At 40.9% G+C, this 26,906-nt stretch overlaps 1 protein-coding gene across 1 annotated transcript in view; it reads left to right on the top strand.

The window, feature by feature from the left end:
• The first annotated feature begins 4,700 nt into the window (after positions 1-4,700).
• Positions 4,701-26,906, top strand: part of C5H4orf50 (chromosome 5 C4orf50 homolog) — a 79,478-nt gene continuing 57,272 nt past the window's right edge. Inside the window, exons 1-6 of the mRNA XM_065404606.1 lie at positions 4,701-4,984; positions 6,787-6,925; positions 13,104-13,808; positions 18,629-18,758; positions 19,861-20,000; positions 24,272-26,824. Of these exons, the coding sequence (XP_065260678.1) occupies positions 4,701-4,984; positions 6,787-6,925; positions 13,104-13,808; positions 18,629-18,758; positions 19,861-20,000; positions 24,272-26,824 (3,951 nt within the window). The remainder of the gene's footprint in view (positions 4,985-6,786; positions 6,926-13,103; positions 13,809-18,628; positions 18,759-19,860; positions 20,001-24,271; positions 26,825-26,906) is intronic.

Below are 26,906 nucleotides of genomic sequence, written 5' to 3'. Positions count from 1 at the left end.
GGAGTTCTCAGAAGTTAGTGGTTGACTCTGAGACATGGAGAGGTAAACATGCAGCAAGAGAAGGAGCTAGAATCATTAGATAAAGTAAAACTGTGGGGAGAGTAGGAGTTGCATCAGAGAATCAAATCTTTGAATGCCACTTGAAAATAAAGCAATCACTTAGAAGGATTTCATTGGAAGAATGAATTATCTTGAGATGAAATGGAAGCTCAGGAAAGCACATGTGACTCTGCAGAGCAGACAGTACACCACAGTCAATTATGTCTTAAAGCATGAAGAGGAGATTGACCTAAAATTTCAACATAGGAAAGGAATAACCAAGTAGAGGAACATGAAGGTAAAATAAATATCTGAAAGGGAATACAAAGAGAAACACAATAGGCTCCTGGGGGAAATAAAGGGAAAGTATAATTACATTAACCACAAAGAAGTAAACATGACACTACCCCAACCAATAGAGTTAGATAAACATAAATGCTAACATTGACCATTTGAACTAGTAGACAAAATGAAATTACAGATTAAAAATAATCAAATATGGGGAAAGTTGTTAAAGGTGGATAGTGATTAGAACGTCAACAGAGATCCTATCGTCAAAGGAAGGAAAATAAATTATAATGCATTATATCAGATCTGGAAAGACAATATCAAGAAATAGAGGTAGTTCTCATAGTTTCTAGCACTTGAGAGGCAGGATGAAAATGATAATGACAAAAAAACTGATGGAAAGGTATATGATGGGAGCTGAATACTAGATGTGAAAGAGGTCTAGAAGTCTCAGAGTAGGAGGATCCACCTAGATATTGGTTGGGCTATGAAATAAGATGAACATAGACTTCAAATAAAGATATCAGTCAGGATTAGCTGCTGAAGAAATTTGAGACTCCAAGAGGCTTATTATGCAAGAAAAACTGGTTTATGTGGGGAGCTAAACAGAAGGAAGATGATTTGTTCTAATGACACAAAGCACAATTGAATTTATATACAAGCAAGTCAAAGGCATGATCCAATAGGCTGGAAAATTCTGACCCCCTACAGTGTGCATGAATCAAATAGAAAATGGAGTGTTTAGAGAACGTGTCTTTTTAAACGATAGAGAAATTTCCTATCTAATTAAAGACTTCAGCAGTGCAGTGATGGAACTTGGAACGAAGACGTCTTCATTGCAAAAAGATGTTTAGGCATTAAAAAGGAAGGACATAACTTGACGCTGTTGAAGAAAGCCAATACCTAAAGCAGGTGATGGGGGAAAAAAACAAGGAGAGTACAATTGAAAAGTGCATTTCACATAGAAAAGAAACAGAAACTCTGCTTGTTTATCACCACTTTGGAAATAAAACTAAAAGCACAAGAACAAAACTGTCACTCAGCATTTGGTTCAGCAGTCAATGCTCTGGAAGGACAGGAGGTGGTCTCATTGCAAAGCAGCAAAAGTATGGAACAGGTTTGTTTTTGTACCTTTTAATTCTTGTGTTGTTATATTTTGCAGCAATGGAATCTGCTGATACAGGTGGAATTTTCCTCATAGAGTTTGTGGCATTTTGTCTTGTCTTATTGCTGGGCTGATGGGATTCATGGTTTTTGAAGTCTGGGTTGTTTACTTTCACCTTATTAACCTTTCATAATTGGTATCTCTTGTAGGAATGATAGTACTCATCACTTGTTAACTGATTGTATTAAACCCAGTGCAAAATATATTGGGCCTCCTTGACACAGGTTTTACGTAAGTGTAGACACCTCCCCATTGAAATATGCTAAGGCAAGAATGCATTGTATTCTCCGTGAACAGATGTGAAGCACATGGGTGGGAAGCTGGTAATTCTACTGTTACCTGTACTGTAAATGTCCTGCAGGTAAAAGGCTTGAACCACACTTAGCACCCTTGCAAGGTACTGAATGGCCTCAGTTTGCAGGATGGATCTAAAGTGAGGACGTTCAATGCACATACACTAAATTCATGTTAAAAAAAATTAGAGGAGGAAAAAAAGAACACACTCCTATCTAATGCATTCACAAAGCATATCAATGGGATGGGGTACACCTAGAAATCTATTTCTAGTGGACACAGAAATCCAGGTTAGGTTAATCTTTCTCATTCTAAGTATAATTAACTAAGGGAAGTCCTTTCTCTGTCAGATACTTATACAGAGTTGGTAATACTTTTGTAATATGAACCTTGCACTGAAGTTTGTTCCTCCTATGCAATGGAGTTGTCTGGATTTTTATCCCAGTGCGGGAGGGAAGGGACGGGAGCTGCTTCCAGACTCAGGGGAGGAGGACGGGGAAGGGATGACCTGGCCTGTGCCTTTGCAGAGCTCATCTCTCACCCCCGCTCCCCTGTGGCCGGAAGCAGATTGTCCCTTCCTGCCTGCAATGTCGAAAGGCAGCTAACACCTCCAGGCTGCTGCTGGCCAGCGACATAACCCAGCTGCCTCCTGTCCCTTGGCTACAGCATGGGCAGGAAGGGGTTAAGCCCTAAGGATGCACTGTGCACCAGGGCCCAGGGAACCTGACTACAGGGGCTTCAGCGAACTAGCCAGAGAGGTGGCTCAGCAGAGGAGGGTGCCTAGGGGACGAAGCAGCCCCTTGTTGCCTGGGGGTAGGATCCAGGATGGGAGGGGCAGGTGAAGAGGGTGCTAAACCTCTGCCCAGGGGGCTGCTGTGGAGCCTGCAGGGTTGGGGTGTGAACAGGCTGCAAATTGCTTCCCTCCTTCCCCAGCCACTCCAGAGCTCAGCTGAGGGGCGGAGAGGCATCCCTGTGCCAGTGCTGTGCAGGGCTTTGGCCCATGCAGGGCTTGGCTCCTCCTGGCTAGTGCTCCGGGCCGGAGGGTCTTGGGCTTTCCCAGGGTGCTGGCCCAGCCAGGGGCAGTGGGGGAAGGAGGGAGCCTGCTGGCCAGGCTATTGGTGAGCTGAGCATTCTGGACAGGGGCTGGTTCTCCGCACAGCGCTGGGAGCAGGACGCACCCGCCGGGCGGGATATGGAGTAGCAGCCAGGCTGGGAGGGTGGGTAAAGAGGCAAAGCAGGGGGAGAGGGCAGCGAGAGGGGGAGCACCTAAACGGCCGATGGGTGGGCAGCAGAGGCGACACGTAACCGGATGCTACCTGGCGCCTGCCCGCACTCACCGGCCGCAGCAGCACGCAGCCAGAGCCGGCTGGAAATGGGACAGGGGGGCGGAGCCCTGCTGGCCGAGAGACATCACACAGTGGGGACTGTGCTGACGCACCAGCAGAGGGAGCGGCCGGCCCTGCACGCTGCAGCTTCTCCCTGCCACCAGCCTTGCACACCCACCCCCATAGTCTGCCACTGGACCTTACCCCCACACTCACCGCTGCTGGGCGGGCAGCTGCTGAGCAGGGATCTGGCCAGCAGCAGGACCCGCCAGTACTGATGAGGGGGAGACAGAAAATACGGGACAATTTGCCCGTTTGTAAAAAAAAAAAAAAGTCAGGACACCCGCAGGAGGGCTGAAATACGGGACCCTCCCTTTAAAAACAGGATGTCTGGTCACCCTAATTATGAGGCAGTAAACATGGAAACCCATGGTGCGAATTTTAACATTTTTCAGAGTGGAACCACACTTTGAGCAATATATAAGCTATTTGTCTTTGTAGATTAAGGTCCTGATCCTGCTTGTTACAATGTGTGAGGGAACCCCTGTGCCTGCATGAAATCAGTAGGGCTCTGTGTGGGTGCAGGAACACACACATTCTACTTGCAGGACCTAGATTTAGAATGCAAGCTCTGTTTAGACTGTAGACTCTTCAGGGCAGGGGCCATCTCTTTGTTATATGTTTGTACAATGTCTAGCACAATAACACACTGGCTTCTAGGCAATACGTAAATACAATACAAATTAATAATAAATATATTTTCCAAAATGATATACTTGAAATGCGGAGATAAAATCCTGTTAATAAGTAATGGAATTTTTATGTGCATCTTCTCATACCGTCTTGAAAACATTCTTCTGTAGGCTTTTAGCTGCAAGCAAGACTTCCTTGTTTTCCTTCTGTTGCAGAGGAGACTTTTTAAAGTTACGAGATGTCTGTATATCAGAAGACTTTAGCCAGTATTTCTCTGGTTGTGTGTGAGTCACTTTATCTCTGTTGTAACATTTTGTGTTCAGAAAATACTTTGGAACATAACTCTATAAAAGACCGAAGCAGAAATACATTTTCACCCTGCCCACTTTTAACTATCAATTAAAGACTCTGAATGTTTCTCATAAATATTCATAATTTGCCTTTTGAACCAGTAAATGCCTCTTCTGCTTACTCTCTGTTTTTCTGCATTCAGACAATCCAAAGAATGACACAGTTGTGCTAGGAGCAGAAGAACTATTGTAAACCCATAAAAGTACTTCATATTGTTATCTTCCTCTGTGTTTACCAGGAAATTACGTCCACTTCAGTCCCAGGTGTGATGCATAACTCCTCCATGAATTTGACTCATAATATCTTGTGTGGAGTTCTCTTTTGTGGTAAACTGAGACTCCCTTCATACATTTTGAATGACTTTTGGGCTAATGAAATGTAGGTGGTTCTCTCATGAATAATAAACGTGTTCAGTATCGATAAAAGGCATTCATCTGAGCACCACAGAAGCTAAGGCGGGCACTTAAACATCTTCTGAAAAAAGAAAACATTCAGATTGCATTACAAGTGGTGAAACTTAAACTTAAACAATATATTTTTTAATCATGGAGCCTTCATCTGAAAGAGGACAAGAATTTTGTTATTGTGTTAGAGCACCCAGTAATGAAGGATTTGATGTTCTGAATCTTAATGTTAAAATTGATACTTCCTGGATTTTCCAGGATTTAGAAGATGTAGAGCATGGAAGTGCAAGGGAGTCTGAAGGGGCAGTAAACACTGCTGAAGTGGAGACCTTGAATCTCAGAATAAAACAGCTGGAAAAGTCAGAGCAAAAACTGAAAGACATTTTAGACGACTACACAAAGTCTAATTCTGCACAAGGAAACAGGTAAATGCATTTTTTGTATTTTAGATTTTAAAGTATGTAAAATATGTGCTTTTTCTATTGGATGTCATAATATAGCTTAACAGTTCTAGAATGAATGAAAACATGGATTCCAGACTGACTGAATTATCAGATTATAATTCTAATGATCAAAGTCTATCATTTTATTACATAATTCACACATTTAAGACCACTGGACTTATTTGAATATACTGGTAACATAGTTTATATTTCTTCCTCTTTTTAAAGTGAAAAGTTTATTATGGAATCAAATAATGGTTGATGTCAATTATGTGTCCATTTGTAATTTTGCTTTGTACTGTCAAACAAAATCAGTAACAGTATTGCTCAAACTAATGACTCCATTAAGCATCAGTTGCCCTGGGTGAATGGTTCTTGATGCATGGCAATAGTGCTATTCAAAGCAAAGCTAGATGAGATAGAAGATATACGGGTAGGTTCAAAAGGACATTCGAAGATAATTGCCTGCATCGGTATATTTTATTTGTTTATTACCAAAGGTCTCAGGCTGTACAGCGTGCACACAAATAAAGACAGTCTGTGGCCTGAAGATCTTGCGGGATGCACAGAGAAATCTAGAGGAGGGCAGGACTTTGTAAGGTTGTTTGTTTGAGAAGTGAGTGTATAATTATTTTAAATATATGCTTTGTGGAAGAAGTGGGGTTTCCAAGAGAGACTTGCCTAACAAGAGGCTGGTGACTTGGCATATTAGATTAGAAAGGGCCCTTCACACATAGAAGACTATATGGTAAAATGTATGGAGATGGGATTGAGAAGAGGAGAGGAATGGGGCATCATTGTGGGAGGACATAACAATGAGACAAGGCCTACGGTAGGATACAGGCGGTGGAAGATGAGGTGGGTATCAGTGAGGCTGGCGAAAAGGAGGTTGTGCTAGTTGAGACAGGAGATGATCAGAGACTAGAAAAGCATTTTTGACCATAAGCCAGAGGAAGATTTGGGTTTTAGAAGTGTTTAGAATGTGGACAAGATTTGGATATGTCCTGTTTGAGAGGGAGGAGTCTAAGCTGGCTCTCATGTTGTGAGCCTAGGCTACAGAGAGGTTACTAACAAGGAAAGGAACATATTTTGTGCTAAATCTCAGTTTTATTGCCAAAAGCCAAAGCAGATGGGTATAAGTCATAGCAAGCTTTAATGACCAGTATGAAAGATACCTTACAAGAGATGTTACAGGGCAGTATGTCTTGCATTAAGCCAGCATAACTCATGGTGGGGTATTTCCTATTGGTTCTCTAAACAGGAGGAATATATGATGTTACTGTTGCTGATGGTAACATTTACATTCACCAGTCATGGGTCTAGCAGACTCCTGGTGTCAGATAACCATGTCTCTTTTGGCTACAAAGTATGCCTAGTTATGGTAGGTGTCCATTTTGTATGCCACAACGGGCTGCTATAAACCACTAATGAAATGATTCTGTTTGCTTATGGATTTCAAACCACAAGTATCCTTTCCTCCTTGTGCATCTCTGCATCCCAGAGAAAGATTGCAATGTAGATATTTACAATTAAGTAGAGCCCATAAAGGCCTTTGAGATTTTCCAGTGAAATGTGCTACATGCATGCAAACACTATTTATAATTAATTGTTAATTAGTTATCAATGATCAGTTATTAACTATGAATGATCAGTGGTGTTGTGTTAATTACTATTATTGTTGCGAGAGAAAAGACTGTAAATAGAGAATTGATCATAGATTATTTCTCTTGAAACAATATTGTGATGTATTGATTCAGAAGCAATCCTATTTTTCAATGATGTAGAGCAAAGGAGCTGGAACTGTCACAGAAGAAACTTTTTGAAACAGTTGACCAACTCAATGCAAAACTACAGCAGGTAGAAAATGCAAACCTACGTGTTAAAGGGAAGCTCCGAAACCTTCAGGTGGAACTGACAGATTTGGTAAGTTGGATATTGTTTAAATGAAATGCTTTCGCTTATCTCCATGTGGATGACTCGCAAATCAATCTTTCTACCACTAAACTGTCTCCTTCCATTGGTTCTTGCATCTCAGCCTGTCTGGCTGACATGTCTTTGATGACTTGTCATCTTAAACTGGATCAGCGCTCCTTCCACTTCCCCACTTTTCTGTCATTGCTGACTACACCACCATCCTCCCATCACTTATGTCTACAATCTCTGGGGTACCTTTGATTCCTCCTTCTCCCTTGTCCCAGATGTCCAGGCCAACATCTTCATTCTCCACAGATCAGTCCTGGTCTTTCCAGCCCCGTAGCTAAATCTCATTATATCAGCTCATTATATCCAGAACTGCAGCTAGAGTTGGGTGAGTAATAGATTGAGTCATTTTTTCTCTCTTTGACCCAAAGAATATTTAAGTAGTTATACAAAGTGAACAGCTTCAGCAGGAGAGATTGAGAAAGCCCATCCCAGAAGAGCCTTGTGGTTAGGGTGCTCACTAGGAAGGGGGAAAATCTGAGTTCAAGTCCATGCTCCAGATGGGGGGGAGAGATTCAAACCTGGGTCTCCTACATCCCAGGCAAGTAACCTAACCACTGGTCTGAAGGTTATAAAGAGACATGGATGGATGTCTCAACTACTGAAACAGCCTCTTTTTCAGCCTGCCAATCATATGCATTGTCCTCCCTCAGTCCGAACGAAATGCAGCTGCATCGTCATCCTTGCCCATTGATTTGACCATGGAACTCCCCGCTCTGTACCACTCCACTGGCTGCCCTATTGCTTCCAATTTAAGATTCCTGTCTCCACCTTCAAAGTTCTTCTTAACTCTGCCCCACCCTACTTATCATTTGCCAGTACTCTCCCAGCCTTGTCTGACTTTTATTCAGCATCTCACATAGTCACCTCCCGGCCTACTTCCATGTGGCTTTCTACGCATGGTTTGACCTCCCTAAGCTCATCTGCAAAGCCTTTGCCCTGTCCACATGTAAGTCCCTCTTCTTCCTTAGAGTGAAACAAATGGTCTTATTTATAATTTGCCTATTGTTGTTTTCATTTCCTTCCCCTTCTAATGTCTGTCTACTTGTCTGTCCTTAGACTGTCAGTTCTGTGGAACATGGACCATACCTGAGTGTTTGAAAAATGCCTAGCACATAGCAGGTGCTATTGCAAATAAATACAGAAATATCTATAGGGATTTTTTTTTAAAAAAATGCTTATCAGTAAACTTATTTTTTTCTCTTTATATAAACACCCTGCTTTGGCTCATAGCTCATCTAATGAGTCCCTTGAATAGAGAAGCAATGAAAATTCTCTAAGAAAACAGCACATATCCATCTAAGCTAAGCCTACTTGATGTAGTGTGGTTCACAGTATTGCAGCTTTTACTGATTTATTTTCCATGGGTATATTTCCTTTTCATCAGCAGTTACAACTGCAGCATTTTCGTTTGAAGCTCATTAATGTAGTGAAAGGCAGTGTAGCATAGTATACCTGGAGTCGTTGGCAGCTATCTCTCGATACAAGGATGATGTCTGCCAGGCGGAAAAAAGTCATTGATGAGACTTAAGATGGCTGAGGAGTCCAATTCCTGCTCTATGGGTTTTCCCACATCTCTGGGGGGAGGGATAGCTCAGTGGTTTGAGCGTTGGCCTGCTAACCCCAGGGTTGTGAGTTCAATCCTTGAGGGGGCCATTTGGGGATTTAGTTGGGGATTGATCCTGCTTTGAGCAGGGGGTTGGACTAGATGATCTCCTGAGGTCCCTTCCAACCCTAATAATCTATGATTCTATGACAGGTGGTTGCTTGGTGAGAGCACAACCTCTGGTCGGGATGCTGTACACTTTCCTTCCTCCTCTACCATTTCTCAGCCTCTTGAGTAAGGCAATTCTCTTCAAACTGGGCTAAGGCTTGATGTATGATACGACACCATTGCAGTCTATTGCCGGCCAGCTCTTCCCAATTCGTGGGATCAATGCCACCCTTCTTAAGATATACTTTCAGGGTGTCCTTGTTGTGTTTCCTCTGTCCCCCATGAGTTCTCTTACTATGACCAAGTTGAGAAAAGCGGACTTGCTTCAGAAGACGAGTACCAGCCTGCACACAATGGCCAGCCCAGAAAAATTGTTTCATAATCTTCACCTCAACACTGGTTATGTTAGCTGCAGAGAGAACACTGGCATTGGTGCGATGATCTTCCCATCTGATAAGAATCATCCTAAGGAAGAGCTGGTGGTACCACTCCAGACACTTAAAATGGCTTCAATATGTCACCCATGTCTCACACCCATAAAGAAGAGTGAGGATGACTATTGCATTGTAGACCAGGATCTTAGTTTCCATTCACAGATCTCTGTCAATAAAGACATGATGAAGCAACTTTCTGAAGGATGCGCTGGCACAACGGATCCTATGTTTGATTTTTATTTCGAGATTGGCTGTCTGGGAGAGATGGCTACCAAGGTAAGGGAAACGCTCAACATTTTCCAGGAGTTCACCACTGATGACAATTTGTGGGAGAATGGGGAGCAACTTGTGCTGGGGCAGGCTGGGTAGAGCATCTTAGTCTTCCCAATATTGAGGGAAAGCCTCAGGCTACGATAGCCCCCTGAGAAAAGATTTAGAATGAATTGCAAGTCAGATACATGGGTGGATTGTTGCATGACAGATCCAAGAGAAATGTAGAGAACAACACCAGCCATTGTTTATGGCATTTATTGACCTTACTAAGGCCTTTGATTCCATCAATCGTGAGGTGTTATGGAAGGTGCTGTCTAGGTTCAGTTGTCCATTGAAGTTCATTTGCATTCTCAGGCTACTCTATGATGGGATGACCTCCACCGTCCTTCGTAATGGGTTGGAGACAGACCCATTCACCATCTGTGCTGGTGTTAAGCAGGACTGTGTTATTGACCCAACCCTTTTTTCCATCTATCTTGCCGTGATCTTGATTCTTATTGGTGATCGCCTTTCATCTGGAATTGGGATTGAGTATTGCATGTATGGCCAGCTCTTCAACCTGTGGCATCTTCATTCTAAAACTAAGGTCACCAGGACTGTTATTACTGACCTTCAGTACGCTGATGAGTGTGCTATCCTTGCGCACACTGAAGCACACTTGTAGTACTGCTGTACAGTCTCAGTATTGCTTCACATCACTTCTCAACTCCTTTTTCCATTTACCCAGGATTAGAGGTGCCCATGATTCTTTGACACTTCTTCTGGTCCCTGGAACAGGTTCATAGGAATTGGAGTTCCAGTCCTTTTCTCTTCAAATGTCTCTTGACAGAGTCTTTCCATCGCATCCTTAGTTCTCCTCATCCTTTCTTGCTGTCCTCTTCCTCCCTGCTTTCTTTGCTGATCGTTCTTCTCCCATTCTTATCACATGTCCAGCCCACCTCAAATGTGTGCTCTCCAGCCTATCATTGAGGGTCCCAAGTTCATCTTCCCCATAATTTCTTCCATATGCACTCTGTCTACCCTCCCCTCACCTGCCATTCTTCTCAGTATATTTTCTATTACCTGTATCTTCTTTTCTTCCATCTCTTTAAGACCTTCCATAGAGCAGGCAGGGACAAACACTCACAGCATACACTTTTCCTTTCAGTTTATTACTTAATTGCCAGTCCCATAATACTCCTGCCACCTTTTTTACTTCCACCCATTCACATTCGATTCTTCTTTTCAATTCTCCAGCTCTCCATCTGATGCTACTACGTGTACTTCCCAAGTACACAAATTATTTTTTCTGATTCAGCTTTTCTCCTGATACTTCAATCAACAGCTCTTCGTCCACCTTCCATGCTTACATTACTTCAGTTTTCTTAGGCCAGTTTGTCACCATTACTTGGAAGATGGCGAATCAGTTACCCCAGACCAGGCAGCATGTTTTAAACGACCCACACCACCTGAATTGAGAGCTATTTCATATTCTGAGGCAAAAGCTGCCCTATCCTAATTGCTCCTTTGCTTAGATAGCCACTGGCATTTTTATAGGGTTTATTGCTTATACTGGTGAACGCTTGGTCTCCAAAGCCGTATTTGCCACTCAGTGAGTGCTCCTACTCTCTACCAAGCGGTGGTTACAGTTGGGGTTTTCCCTTCATGGGAGCTAAGACCACAGTAGCATTATTCAAACTCCTCCAGTGCTTTTAGGGTGTAATGTCTCAGTATAACAGATAGTATTAAATTCAGTAATTTCTAAATCAACCAGTTTAAAACTAAAATATATTTTTCAGAATTTGTCTAAACAGTTCCTATTCTCCCATCCGAAAGTAATTTCGTTTAAACCTAATAGTCTGATCCTGCCTGACGCTGCGTGACTTTCATGCTTAGTGTTAATCTCATTACTGTACTTCTGTTTCATCAGTAAGCTCCCTAAAAATCAATAGATTGGAGTGTAAAAACACTGAGCTGAAACAGTACTTAATGGGATATTGCAAATGCCTCAGTCAGACCTTCTCTGTGCTTCAGTATCTGCTGAAAAATTCCCCAGTTTGCATTATGTTGTTTGATGGCCTTTAGTTGGTTCAGGACTAGTTAATAAAATAAGAAATGTTTGTTTTTCTTTCATCTGACACATCTGGACTTTATATCATGACCCACACATTCATGTAAAGTGTAATGTGATTCATCTGACAATGAAAATTATCCATATTCATTTACATGTGGAACATTCTCTGTGAGCTGACTAATAAGGCCCACTACCCTTTCCTTATTCACGTCTTCCACATTTCCAGGGGCCCTGTAATAACTGAGCTAATTAATTATGGCTAAATTAGAGGGCAAATGGGTTAACTGACTCTTATGATTATACAAATTCTGATTTATATATTTCATTGTGCCTCTTCCCTCCACATGTCATATGTCACTTGTTATGTTAGATTGTAAGCTTTTTCGGACTAAAACTGTTTTTTCACATGTGTTTGAAGAGCACCTTGTACAGGGGTCTCAAACTCAATTTACCTTAGGGCCAGTGCAGTCCTCAAATACTCCCAGCGGGCCAATAATGTCACTCATGCCGCCCAGAGCCCACCCCCCACAACTCTGCCGCCCACCTGCTTAAGGCTTTGGGAGGGAGTTTGAATGGGGGAGGAGGTCTGGGGTAGGGGATTGGGATACAGGGTGCAGGCTCTGGGATGGAGTTTGGGTGCTGGGTGCAGGTTCTGGCCTGGGGCAGATGGTGGGGGTGCAGGAGGAGGGGGTGGGGGTGCAGGCTCCTGGAGGGAGTTTGGGGCTGAGGGGTGTGTGGTGAGGGGGTGCAAGCTCTGGGAGAGAGTTTGGGGGTGGGAGGGGGTATGTGGGGAAGGGGGGTGCGGCGCTTACCTGGGACTCCAAGGCGGGGCAGGCTGGGGGGCCTCCGCATGCTGCTGCCCCCAGGCACCGCCCCCACAGCTTCTCATTGGCTGCAGGGACACTTGGGGTGGGGGCAGCGCATGGAGGCACAGCCCTGCCCAGCCCCGGGGCCACAGGGAGGGGCTGGCAGCCACGTGAAGCGAGCGCACAGGAAGCCGCTCCGCTTCGCTGTGCTGCCGGTGGTGGATGGGGCCCCAGGCCATTTTTAATCGCCCAGGGGTCGCGCGCCCGGGGGGTGGCAGGCAGGGTCAAGGGAGAGACCCAGTCCCAAAATTGCTGGAGCCCAGCGGGCCACATTGTGGAGGTTCTCAGGCTGCAGGTGGCCCGTGGACCGGGACTTTGAGACCCTGACCTAGTACAATGGGACTAAAAACCTAATTGTGACCTCTGGACACTACTACAGTATAAATATTAAACAATAATATGTTGTATAGTTAGGAACTGATTATATGCATTTTAGTCCATAAAAGGATTTTGATTTGATGAGTATCCTACATTATGCAAAATGAACTAAAATATTAAATATCAAAGCAAACATGGTTTTTAATTGCGATGTTTTGGTGGTGGCTGAAGCAACAAGGTAATGGGCCAAATTCTGCTCTGACCTCCACATCATATAGTCCTATTGATTTCTGAAAAGTTTTTGTTCATATTATTCCTGGGCTTTGGCCATATGATGGTTCAGAAGAGATGGGCAAAATTATTGCTCAATTAAGAAAAGGAAAAAATATTGTGAAAATAGATTCTGAATCATAGATGTGCCTATTGTTGTTTTCATTCCCATACTAATCCCTGAAACTTGCAGGATCAAAAACAAGAAAAGGCAGAAAGAAAACAAAAAGAAAAGCTATGGCGGCTTCAGGACCAGTTGAAGACAAAAGAGGATGAAGTAAAGAGTCAGTCAGCATATTTCGAGCACTACAAACAAAAGCAGAAGCAGAAGACAGCAGTGTTGAGAGAACGGGAGTTGTCCCTTCAGGGTCATGTGTCCAGGCTGGAAAAGGAAGTCCTAGATCTCAATGCCACTACAGCTTTTCTGTTCTCTGAGCTAGGAGAGGGAACTGTACAATATCTCCGATGCAAACTGGAAGCAGTATTCAATGGAATTCAGGGGTCTTTGCACTTTGATGTGAATATAACTAAAATAAAAACTCTCATTGAAGATGTGGATCATTACATGAAAAGCCACCTACAGACACTGCAGCAAAATCTGAAGAGGTTACAGGAAAAAGAAGAAGGTAATAATAGAGAACAAGCAAACCTACTAACTAAACTTCAGCACTCCCAGGACAACGAAGACTTCCTGACAAGGAAATTAGAGGAATCTTGCTGTCGTGTTTATGATCTGAAATTGTCTGAGATCAGCCTTCAGGAACGAGTGGAAGAACTTATGGAAGAAAACAGCACTTTAAAGGACAAACTGGGAGCAAAGTTACCAGAAGAAGGAGAAAAGGAGCTATTGCCAGCAGGAATGGAAAATGGAGAAAATAAAGCTGTAAGTGGTAACTGGGTAAGTGAATGTAATACAGAATGTGATTAACTTTTACTTTTATACTCAATAGGGAGGGGTGTGAAATAGAGCCCCACATGTTTAAGAATTACCTCACTGCATGTGTCTCTTGACAGTTCTGGGCTGGCGGGATGACTGGTTATCTTTTCTACTTGAGTGGGAAGCATCACTCTTCTGCTCACTGCTGCAACATTGGGCCCTAAAGTAATATTTTACATCATTTGTTGACTTCTGCTATTACAAAGGAGAGTAAAAGGCAGAGAAACTTGAAAGCCAATATGTCACTTCCTTGGTACATTGTTAGTGGGGCAGGGAGGCACTCAGATACGGACAATGAAGTGTGCCATGGAGGGATGGTTTATTTAAAATAGGTAGAGAAAGGAGGTCTGTATGGCTGAGACTGGGAGAATGCATGTTTCACAATTCAGGGCAACTGCACCTGTTCTCCCCCTCTGTGGTACAGCGAGGGCACCACTCTCAGGCCTCCCTGGCAGTCACATCTCATAGATGGAGATTCACGTCTCTCTCTCCCTTCTGAATGGAGTATCTCCAGGCTGAACAGTTCCCTACCCTCACTGTTACGCCAGCAAAAGACAGGCTTCTAAGCAAGCTTCTTTTGCCTTCTTTTCAGAGACTAATACCAGAATGATTGCCCACAGTTATAAGTTACCATCCAGAACTTCCTGTGCAAGCCTATTTTATTCTTAAGGTAAAAGCACTACAGAGAAACCATACTGAAAATAATAAAAGAACTTACTTACCAGACGTCACACCAACACTAATACGGAAGGAACAATCCTTCAAAACCCAACCCAAGGGTTTTCTTTGTAGTTTCAAGTTAATCTCAGCTTCAGGTCAGAATAGCACACTCATTACATATTTAGTCCGCCCTTCCTACAATTTTGGGGTCTCCGATTTGGAGTTTCCAGGATCAGCTAATTAACAGATAATTGGTTTCTCTCTCCCGGAGGTAGCTTCAAAAGGATGCATTTGAAGTGTGTTATTTGCCCTCCCCTGACCCTCAGATATTTTCTAGGAAATTCACTTATACACACATTGTTCCCAGTAGTCCTTTGAGGTTCCTCCTGTCTCCCAGAGATTGCATTAATTCTGTCTTTCAGCTAAGGAAGTTCCATGCAAGTCCATGATAGTACATAAACATTTGCATTTTTAATACAACAAACTTAATTTAATAAGGTAGGATATTGTCAGTCTGTCACAGCATGTTTGAAAATTGAGTCAGGTAAAAATATCTGTAAAGCTGTTAAGGTATGAGCTTTGGTTTTCTGTTCGTGTTGGTCACAAAAGTTAAAGCTGCCTAAGAAACAGGAAGCCCATCTCTTTCTCCAGCTTTTTAAAATATGATGCAGGGTGTATAAAAGGAGAACTTGATGGACAATTTTGTTGCCTTATCTCTGGGCTAACAACAAGGGTGCCTTCATGGCTTTATTAGTAAGAAATAATAATGCTCAATTTTTTTCTTCCTTTGAAGTACCACCTTTGTAGTGTGAGCCTGGAAAGAGGTTAACTTGCCCTTGCACCTATTGCAGGATAATGAGATTTATCTTGTCCTATGGTTACTCTAGTCAGCTGATAAATTTCACACAAAAATTCCGACTTCTCAGTATTCAGTAGAACAGTGACTTGTTTGAGGCAATTGAATTTGTTGACCCTCTTCCTAACTCTCTGCCAAAGCTTTGTTCTACCTTTCAAAGGCTTCAGTGAGCCCAGTGTTCATTTAGGACCAGATCCTGCCATCCCTATTGAGGCAGAAATTCCCACAGAAGTCCAGTGTTTTCCAAATATTGAAGCCAGTAGGAGTTTTGCCTGAGTAAGGAGTTGGAGGACAATAGCTTACCTTTGCATAACTATGGTGCTGTTAGGCTAGTAAGAACAGTTAGGGACATAACTAAAGAAGAGAGTGAAGTCTATTTACTGTGGAGATGTGCCTCACATTGGAAAGGGGCAATGTGGGCTTGTTTCTTTGTATCAGTGCAAGTTATCACTTGCCAAGAAGTCTTGTGGAAACAGTGACATCCAATTACTAGAGGCTGACATGGCATATTGTGTAAAATCTCATCTCACACTGAGTATCTAAAGAAGCAATGTGCCCTAACGCTGTACTATATTTGGGTGTGATGGTGTTTGAACTTATAACACGGGAATTTAATTATATTGCAGGTTAGCCCTGCACACCAATTATCTCTTGGGCAGCCTTCAGATACTCCAGGCTTTTTAACATTTGAAGTTTTTAAAAGATATGGCTTTGTTTTGAAAGTGCACTTTGTTTTACATTGTTAGCTGGGCTTCATTGAAACATATTTATTAATATTTATATTACATACACACCTAAAGGCTCCAACTGAGACTGGGACCCTATAGTGCTATAGTACTCACATTAAGGAGCAATTTTTGGCCTGGAGAATTTACTCTCTAAATAGATAAGGCAGATAAAGGTCCAGATAAAGGAAGTATTTATTCTCTCTATTTTACAGAAGGGAAACCAAGAGGATAGGTGACTTGCCCAAGGTCATACACATGAATCAAACCCAAATCTTCTGAGTCCCACTCTAGTGCCTTAACCTCAAGACCATTTTCCCTTGCATATTAATAACTCCTTTTTGACAGGTTTTTGATTGGGACTAATAGGGGAGGGATAGCTCAGTAGTTTGAGCATTGGCCTGCTAAACCCAGGGTTGTGAGTTCAATCTTTGAGGTGGCCACTTAGGGATCTGGGGCAAAAATTAGTACTTGGTCCTGCTAGTGAAGGCAGGGGGCTGGACTCAACCTTTCAGGGTCCCTTCCAGTTCTATGAGATAGGTATATCTCCATATATTATAATACATAGCCTTGTATTGTAGGAAGATGTCAAGACCCAAGGAACAGAACTATTGGTATCCTTCAGTGTGCAAAGTGTCCCTAAATACATTGATTGATTAATTTACACAGCATATTTCTTTCTGTTTGATAGACGGTTGAATCCCTTAAATGCCATGTCAAACAACAACAACAACAGCAACACATGTAATTTTCTGGATTGGTGGTTATATTTTTTCTCTTTTGTAAAACATTAATGAGAATTATTCTAGCATGAAACGTTACTTTAGGATACTGAGGCACAGCTTTAAGTTGTGTATAGTAAAAGGAGGAGGGAGACCTCCAGTGGTATATTGTAGTACTGGTGAGGGGTTTTTTCCCCCCTGTATTTCAGTAGGGTTCACTGATCTTCTCATTGCACTGGTCTTGTAGTATCCAAGATGGAGCACTTGCAAAGTGTCCTGATTTACATGTTAATCTCATTAGTGTCCCATCATTACTGTAAAATGATGAACAGTATGAAATATAAAAAGGAGGATTTTAAAGTTTGGTAACTTTTCAGCCAGTCCATGCGATTAATCATTGTTTAATATTTGTTATTGAAGCAATGAATGGGAACATTTGACTGTTCTTCACTCAGAAAGGAAATGTGCCTACATACATATATCATAGTAAGGCATAAAGGATGGTAAAGCTATCAGTAAAAGCATCAAGCAATGGGCATGTCTACAATCCTTGAAAGCTAGTATAGTTGCTAAACTTCTTCATGCAATATTACTGAATTAGGCCCTGGTCCTGCAGTGAGCTCAACGTGGGTCCAGGTTCTAATCATGCAAAGCTCATTGAAAGGTCTGGATTCTTATGGAGCATGCTCAGAGATATGAGCAGGGCACTGAGCTCAGCTCGGCTGCGTTTTCCTCAGTGTGCACATGAACAACAAATTTTGGACAGGCAACTGACTGAAAACATCAGTTCCTTTGTTAATTAGGTATTCACAAGAAATAAAGATCAGAGCCCAGGTGAATGGATGGAATGAGGGAGAAGGATGTGGGAGGGGACAGCTGAATTGATTTGGTAGGCAATGTAATTCCATAATATATATTTTCATGTAACAATCTATGGTGTCACAGCATTTTCTATTATATCACTGCTGTGTAGCCATCTTATCTTTTGGATTATTTCCTTTTAAAGAATGGACAATATGACACCGCCCAGGGGTGTTTTGACATGAAAAGTCACCCTGAAATTTAGAAAAACAAGATTTAATTTTAAAAAAAGGTTGCCTGATGTATTTTTGTGAATTTATCAAATAACTTCAAAATTCCTGCATTGTCACACACATCTGTGAACACTTCTGTTCTGAAATGAATGGAAATTTGTGTGATTCAATACCTATCTCCTGTGCAAGTCATTTAAATGGATCTCCTCTGCTGTTGTACTCTGCCATGAGGTGGTGCATGATCAGAAAGGCACAATTCCTTCTATGCTCTCCTTCCTCCCTAGGGTTAGTAATTTGCTACTGGTTTACCACCTCAGCTGCACTCGTATGATTGCTGTCATCTCAACTGACACCAGGGACATCCAAGTTAAATGCATAATTAAATAGCTTCTTATGCCTAGGAAAGGAAGAATGGTCTTTGTGGTCTTTACAGGATTGCGAGTCACAGAACTGGGTTCTACTCCCAACTCTTTCAAACTAATGCTATGGGCAAGTCCCTTCGCTGCTATGTGCCTTAATTTCCCCATGTATAAAATCAGGCTAATACCAACCTCCAGTTTCTTTGCACATTTATAAAGCATGCCGAAAACATTAGATGGAAGGTGCTATAGAAAAGAAAATATTTATTGTTACAAAGTGTGATTGGTTGGGAAGCAGAAATTGGGATTGGGAAAAAAATGTAAGGAACACAATAAAGAAAATTGTGCAGCAGTTTGTGATATATTATTAAACTTCTAGTTTTATTATACTATTTTTTTCCTTTCCTCCTTTTCCCCCCATTAAGAATGCTGACCTATTTTTCCAGGATGAGCAGCTAAATCTGAAGAGGGAGGCAGTCTTGGATCCAGTCAGAAACAAAGCTAGTCAAACTCCATCTTTTCTACAACATACCAAACAGTCTCATACAACAGCAAGTAGGAATTCTGTTTTATTTCATATGCACTACTAGTTATGGAAGTGTTTCATTAAAGGGTGCATATGTATGTGTCTAAGGGGATGTTTGGATTTATCAGATGTATGTGGTCTGCTGCCATGCTATTGTGAACTCTGATCCCAACATATCTCATAAGCTCAAGAGAGTTGGGCTTTGGTAGTACTTGAATGTGAGACCTCTGAGGAAAAGCCTAGGAGCTGCAAGAAGTTGTAGAGGTGATTCATTACGAGACACGTCTCCCTGTAAGTCACTACTGAACCGATGTTGCAGGGTAGCATTTGTGTGTGCTGTGCGACTGGAGGAGTTGTCTTTCAGATCAGATACAAAACCAACGTCCTGATCACTTGGATCTCAAAAGAGCTCAGCATTCACCTAGCTGTTCCCATTGGAGTCAATAGGAGTTTTTCAGTTGATTTCAATGGAAGCAAATGTAGGCCGTTTTTGAAAATCACATCTATAACTTCTCTGTACTATCTATAAAATGTGGATAGCACTTAACCTCCTTTTGTAAAGCACTTTGCGATTTGTGGATGAAAAACCCTACATAAGAACTTATTACTATTACAGTAGAACCTCAGTTTTTACAAACATCAATCTTATAAATGCCGGTTATACCAACCATTTTTCTAGATGGAAAAAAAATCACATAATGAAAGTTATGTCGATAATAAACAAGTTGACATCCCTTCTCATTCTGATGCCTCCAGTGCATTGGAAATTACTTTGCACTCATTTGAAGGACAAAAAGAAAGTGTACCATACTGCAACATATGCATCGTACCTAATCTAATATTGAGATGTCCAATTTTATGAAAGTTTCGATTTTATGTACTCCTCAATTCCCAACTAGTTTGTGAAAAAGGGGTTATATTGTAAATATTATTATTTATTAGTATATTTTATGATCAAATCACAGTGTTCATCTGCCCATCAAAATGTGTGTGATTAATCTCATATCATATTGGTTTTGCATGTACAGACCTTACAATATTTTTCATTCTCATGCTTCATGCCAGATTTTTTGTTACTTGGTGTACGTCATTCAGCAGCCTTACACCTGTTCAAATGCTCTATTGTAACAGAGATAGCATCAGAATGTGGCTATAGCTGGCTTAATAATGTGGAGGGGTTGCCAAAGGAACTTCCCGTACCATTTTTGGAGCACAGCTCCAGTGCCTTGGTGGAAATTGTTGAAGAACCCAGGCTAGCTGACGCTGAACAGGTGAGAAGAAAGTTGTTGCTATTTTTTGCTAACTTTGCAAGCACAGCATTATCTGTGAGTCACAAGATAAATAAGGAGCAGACAGAGTGAATTTAGGAATTAGTATACAAGTATGTCTTCCAGAACAAGCTGTCAAAATTTTGCTCTAAGGTGGAGACAGATCTACCCAGAAAAATACTATGTACATGTTGGTATTTTCCCCTTACAGACATCATTACTATGCATATATAACACACAGATTTTCTGTTTGTATAATAAAATAATGAATTCCAGCTCTTGGATCTCCACTGTGGATCCTGATGACATATTCTGGGTTCAGGGTAAAGTCTTGGCTCCATTGAAGTCAATGGGAGTTTTGCTACTGACTTCAATGGAGCCAGGATTTCACCTTCAATGGCAGTGATAACTCCACATAATGTTCAGGTGCAGAATAGGCAATAGAGAGCGACAGTGAATATGGAAGGGTAGGTTTTTATCCTAAGTACTTATGTTATGTCCTTGCTTAGAAAGAGAAAAGTTACTTTGATAAAACCTTGGGGATTGTAGTGTTGTACTTAGCATATTATGAAAATCAGTGGACAATTCACACAGCATTTGATAACAAATATTGCTCTTACAGTGCAGTAAGGCTGTCTGTTCTGTCCAGTGATTGGAGAGTGATCATCATTGCAGTGTTTCTAGTCAACAGGGAGTTATACTCATGAGTTCACTCATGCAGTCAGTTCCTACAGGCATAGTACTAATGTTACCTAGGACACGAGAGGGATATATATGAAAATATATGTATTTGCATTTTAATACCACAGTTTCTTGTTTTTATAACAATGTGTATAGTGAGAACAATCCTAAAGATATGAAACTGGCTCCTGGAAAACAACTATTTACTGTGGGGTAGACAAAACATAGTCAGCAAACAGTCATTTTCCTTTGCACTAATTACACTTTAAAGTAGCCCTTATTATACATATATATATATTACATACAAAAAACTACATTAAAAAGTTAGGAAATGCCTTGTGTGTTATGATACAGTCTTTAATTACATGATCACATATATTTTCCACAGAAACCCTGCCTTATTCAATGCACAGGATGAGAGTGCTCACTGAATGAATATCTATTCAACATTTTGATTTCTCCTCATTGTTCAGTGTTTGGTCCCCTGCTGTATTACTGTACACTATTCAAACCCTGCACTGAAAACAGAATTATTAATTTCCTCATGGACTTTTCTATGATACTTATCATTATTTTATCTGAGTACTTCACAAACATTAATGTGTTAATCATCACAATATCCATAGTATTATCCCCATTTTACAGATGGGGAACTGAAGCACATAAAAGATTAAGGCGAAAAGTAGCCTCTAATTTTGGGTACCCAATTTAAGACTCCTAGAGTCTGATTTTGCAGAGTACCTAGCATTATTTAGCACTTTATATGTTCAAAGCACAGCTCCCATTGACTTCACTTGCAGCTGTGAATTCAGCACTTCAGGCCCCAGAGGTGTAAGGATGCAGGAACTCTAATGTGGGTCTGCAGAGCCTGGTAGACTGATGGTCTCACAGTGCCACAGGGAAGACCATGCAGAGCCACACCCAGGAGAATAGGAGCCACTGGAAGTACTGCCCAAGGCAGCCAGAGTGACAGTACACTGTGGCCCTGTGATTGGCCAACCACCCGTTTAAGCAAGGAGCGTGTCCTAGGAAGTTGTTTGGGCAATAACACAGACTTCGGGCCTCCTGGTTCTCCAGACCTCACCTCGTATCTTGATTGCTGGCCTCTGATCCCAGCCTGACTCCGATCTTGACTCTTGCATCCTGACTATAGCCTGGTACTACCTCTGATATACAGTCTCCAACCCCAGCCTGACTTTGACCCCAACTCTTGCTACTGTCCCTGATGTGTGAACTCCAGCCCAGCTATGACTGCTAGGTCAGACCACCTATGCCCTGGTCCCTTACACCGGGGTCTCCAATTGGGTGCTCAGAAAAAGAGGGCCAGATAATCAGTGATCACCTGTGAAAAATGTGCTTTAAGTGACTTGACTAGCATCATGTACAAACTCTGTGGCAGAGGCAGGAATAGAATCTAATTCTCTAGGAAACCATTCAACTGCCTTAATCCTGGGACCATCCTTTCTCTTCCTGCAATTACCCACCTCATTCATTGCACACTTTCTACATCTGCAACAAATGAGGTGGAATTCCTACAGTTAATCAGCCCTCATTCATTCCCAGAACAGGTCTATCCTGTACCCTGAATGAGGCAGGGATCCTGTGGAAAAAATAATATATGATCATGTAATTAAATACTGTATCATAATGCAGACACACGAGGGGGCTGAATTAAGGTTGCATAGACAATCTAGGAAGACCTCATTTGGGATGCTCTGTACAAGTCTGGTCACCTATGTTCAAGAAAGATGAATTAAAACGGAAACAGTTGCAGAAAAGGGTTCTCCTGTGGACTGAAATACATTGGTCAAATTTCAGTTGTTGGGTTTATTGTGTGGGTGATGATGGTGGCCCATGATACACAGGAGGTCATATTAGGTGATCTAGTGGTCCCTTCTGGCCTTAAACTCTGACTCCTGACTTTTGAGTTGTCCTGAGCATGTGCAAACTAAGATTTTTTTTTAAAGACTTATAATTTAGCCAAATGTGGGTAGTTTTTCACAAGGACAGTAAAAGATACATCCCTGACACAAAGGGCACCCAAGTGCACTTTCAAGTCCCTGCTCCAAAGCATGGGGGCATTAGAGCTTCTCAAAGAAAAGGTTTCCATGATTGTTTTTAGTGGAAAAGCAATGTATTTTCCCCTTACCAAATTCTCAAAAATGGTGGAACTGTTTTGGTTGAAACTTTCAAGAATAAGTCAGCCTCAGGCAGATACCCTGCATAGAAAATTTCAGTCTAAAAAAAAGTTTTGGAATGAAGCAACTGAAAACGGGGTCTTATAATGGGAAGTGTCAGCCTTCCCTATAATACTATCCCTATGGGTTTTATTCAAGGACTTCTTTAAAGAAAAACAATTTACAAATGTAATTACTATTATTTCCACCATTGTTAGAAGACTCTTGCAATGGGTCAGTGACTATGCAGTACCGCAGGTTTCATGTGGATTTTGTGTTTGTGAGTTTTGTGCTTATGAAAAGTGTCACATTGACAGCTCTGGAGGCAGAAGAGAAAGGCTTTCTGAAGTCTACTCTCCACAGAACATGAACAGACATCTCCAGACTTGGCAGGAATCCCTTAGAGGTTCAACTCCTTGTCCAGTCAAGACTCTTTGTCTTTACTGAGTCTGCAGACAAGGATATCAGTTTTTGCCAGTTGTGGTAACATATGTGATCCAGAGGCTTGTGCTGAAATTCTGGCCCCTTTGAAGGCAATGGAAGTTTTGCTATTGACTTCAACGGAGTCAGGATTTCACCCGTGTTCAATAGTGACAACAAACTTATATCACATTGGCTACCCAACAGCTTCACAAGGATGTCAACTTTCATTCTTTACCAGCCTGGGCTAGATTAAACTAGCAGCCAAGAAGGGAAAAGCTCTATCTCATTACCATTCTCTAGGTTCTCCAGCTTCCCATATTAAGGAAGTTTACATGGCAAAGGATTTTTTTGCATTAAATAATATATGCGAAATATATAATAATATTACTGACGGTTCAATTACTTTATTGATAAGAAGTCTGATAACTGGGCTCAATTAATTAATTAGTTCATTAATTAAAGATGGATAAGCACAAAACAGAAAGGTTAATACATTACCAGTCTGGAACAGAGCCTTGCAGCAGGTATATCATTACTCTGTTCCAAATTATGAACTCAATTCTGTCCATATTTATATTGCCCTTGTTTATGACAGAAAATTTCACAGATTCCACAGACCTTTTTTTTTAATCTATGTTTTATATATAGCATTCCAGATGTGAGTAGACCATAGAGACATTTATACTAACTCTACCTAGCACACAATTTCTATTTGGCAAATCTTAACAGCACATACATCTTGTTTCTAATACTTCTACATATACAAAGAACAGAGGTTACCACACTTTAACTACTAGTAGATTTCCACAAGAAAGCTTAGCATGAGTATAAGATATTCAGAGATTATATGATATTGTCTAACAATATATATGTAATAAAATGTTTCAAGACGGTCAAGTCAAAAGGCAAGTATATATGAAATAGCAATATGGCAACTTTCCTTATAGCTTATGTTTTTCAATTTGAGACATTTTCTCTTTTCTTTATTACCAGGTCATACTTGGTGCACAAAGATCAGATGGTGCTTCTCTGTTGTTTGGATGTACTCAAAGACAGCTTAAAAACAGACAGCTAATCTTATCTTGCTCTGAGAGGCTAAGCAATGATGGGAGAAGTAAGGGGACCAAAGAAAAAGAATATTTCTTTCTCTTAAAGGAACAAGCTATAAATCAACCAGCTAATCATTCGCCTGTCTTCACGGTTGCCACTTTGATTGAGCCTCAGTTTGTCTTGCTAGAACCTGAAATCCACAAGGTCCTAGGTGTCAGATCAGAATCTGTTTTCCCAGTGAACAAAATGCTGAATTTGAATTACAACCAGACATATCACAATAACTTTTGTCTTTCTAATGGTGTCTTGCACGTTGTGAAAGGAGTTTCTTCTGGTAAAGATTCTGAAGCTCTAAAGGAAAAGGTTGCTAACACTGAGACTGAAATTTTCAAACTCCAGGTTGAAAAAGATTATATGGAAAAATGTTTGCAAAATAAAAAAGCTATACAGAAAAGCACAGATGAGAAGAAAAACTCAAATAAAGAAATAAATGATGGAAAAAATCAAAGTAGAAATGGTCCTGAGAAATCTCAGCAAGAAGAAAAAAGGGATGAGAAAGCACAAATCAGAACAATAACTTGCATTTCTGAAAAAGCCAACAAAGTTGCACATGATGAAACTGGGGAGCAAGAAGCAGAACCAAAATTTCATACAGCAAGCATTCCAGGTGACCAAAACATGTCTGTCCTACACAAGGAATTAGAGGGATATCCCCAAGAGAACTCTGAATTTAAGGATGAACATGGAAAACATTTAGCAACCTGTACTTTTGATGAAGTGAACAGAAGATGCCTAGAAAAGAACATTTTTGTGACAGAAGAGAAGGGTAAACAACCCGAGAATCTAACTGACCAAATAAAAGTGTGTCTACAAAAAAGGGTTGAACTGAAAGAAAAGAGAGAGCAATGTCTGAAACTGTATGAACGAGAAGATGAGGATAAGTCATCATGCAAACAAATGACTGATCAGATAGAGGAATATAGTAAATGCTCTCAAAAACTGTCTGCACTGAAGGAAGATAAGTATATGTATCCACTGAATATATTGTCTCCTGCACAAGAGAGAAATTTATACTTAAACAAAGGGTTAGCACTAGAGGAAGAATATTCTGAACATGTTCATTATCTATCAGCAGCAGCAGAAGAAAACAATGGATATACCGTGGAAATAGATAAGTTAGAGAAGTTAGTGGATATATATTCTCAAAGAATATCTGCACTGATGAAAGAGAATGGGAGTTACTCACAGAAACTCCTTATGTTACAGGAAGAGAATGATAGATATTATCAGAAGATGTGTGCACTAGAAGAGGAGATAGATGCATATTCTCGACACATATTAACAGTACATGAAATTGATGTTGAATCTTCCCAAAAGTTATTAGCCAAGGAGGAAATATATGGTAAATGTTATAACAGTGTTTCAAAAGAAAAGAATTTTAGGTGCCCAGGAGCGATTTGTGTTCTCTTGGGTAAGACTGAAATCCTTTCCAAGAACGTCTCTCATCTGGTTAAAGAGGAAGATAGAAATTCTGAAAAAGAAATACCAGTGATAGAATCAAATAAATTTCTCAAGAAAATTGTAGCTCTTGATGAAAAGAAGATTAAATATTTCCAGCTGCTTTCTGGTCTCAAAGAGGAGAGAAATAGCTTTTTCGGAGAAATAGCTAAACTATTACAAGACAAAGAAAAATATATAAAAAAAACTCATGAACTGGAAGAAGAGAGAGAGAGAAATTTACAGATAATATCTCAACTAGAAGGAGACAAAGAAACTTTATTGGGAAGTTTGAGTGAGCTGAAATGTGAACAAGATAAATACATGACAATGATTTCTGAATTGAATGTGTGCAAAACCAAATGCTACCAAACAATTTCTGATCTACAAGAGGAAAAACATATACTAAAAAATGATATGGATGGAGTCCACAGGGAAAGTTCTGAACAGCTTCTAGAATCTCAGAAAGTAATTGAGAACATTCTTCAAGAAAACAATGAATTAAAGGAAATAATGTCTGCTCTTGGAATCAACTATGAAGAGCTGATAAAAGATAAAATTTCCGGAATAGAAGGAAAGTTGCTAAGATTGAAGCAAGAAAATAAGAGTCTACCACATAGAATGCAAGCAAAGGAAACAGAGATGGCTTCTGGTAAAATACATACTAAAGAAAAAGGAATTCAAGTTATAGAACACTCAAACTATCTCACTAGAAAAGATAAAGACACCTGTTTGGAAGAGGATATTGGTAGCATTAAAGGATATTGTCAAGTGGGGTGTTCTAAAAACACTGAGACTTCTAAATGCCATTTTAGTAACGTTGGGATAAGTGCATTTTTGGGTGATCAAAACATTATGGTCTCCAGGGTGCCCCAAAAGACTTCTGAGAGACCGGAGGTGACAAAGTTAGCCTTTGAAACAGAAGACAAAATATCAAGCAACAGTTTTTCTGAATGTTGTGGTAAAGTGCTGCAGAATATGGAACTTGAGTCTACAAAGGTAAAATGAACCCAAATGGACCAGTTGTCAATTTTTATGATAAAAATGCATTCTTTTCACAAATGTCAGAGTTGCTAGTGTA

This window comes from Emys orbicularis, chromosome 5 (assembly GCF_028017835.1).
Source record: "Emys orbicularis isolate rEmyOrb1 chromosome 5, rEmyOrb1.hap1, whole genome shotgun sequence".
Taxonomy (NCBI): Eukaryota; Metazoa; Chordata; order Testudines; family Emydidae; genus Emys; species Emys orbicularis.
The sequence above is the reverse complement of the archived record's forward strand: the minus strand, read 5'-3'. Positions and strand labels throughout refer to the sequence as shown.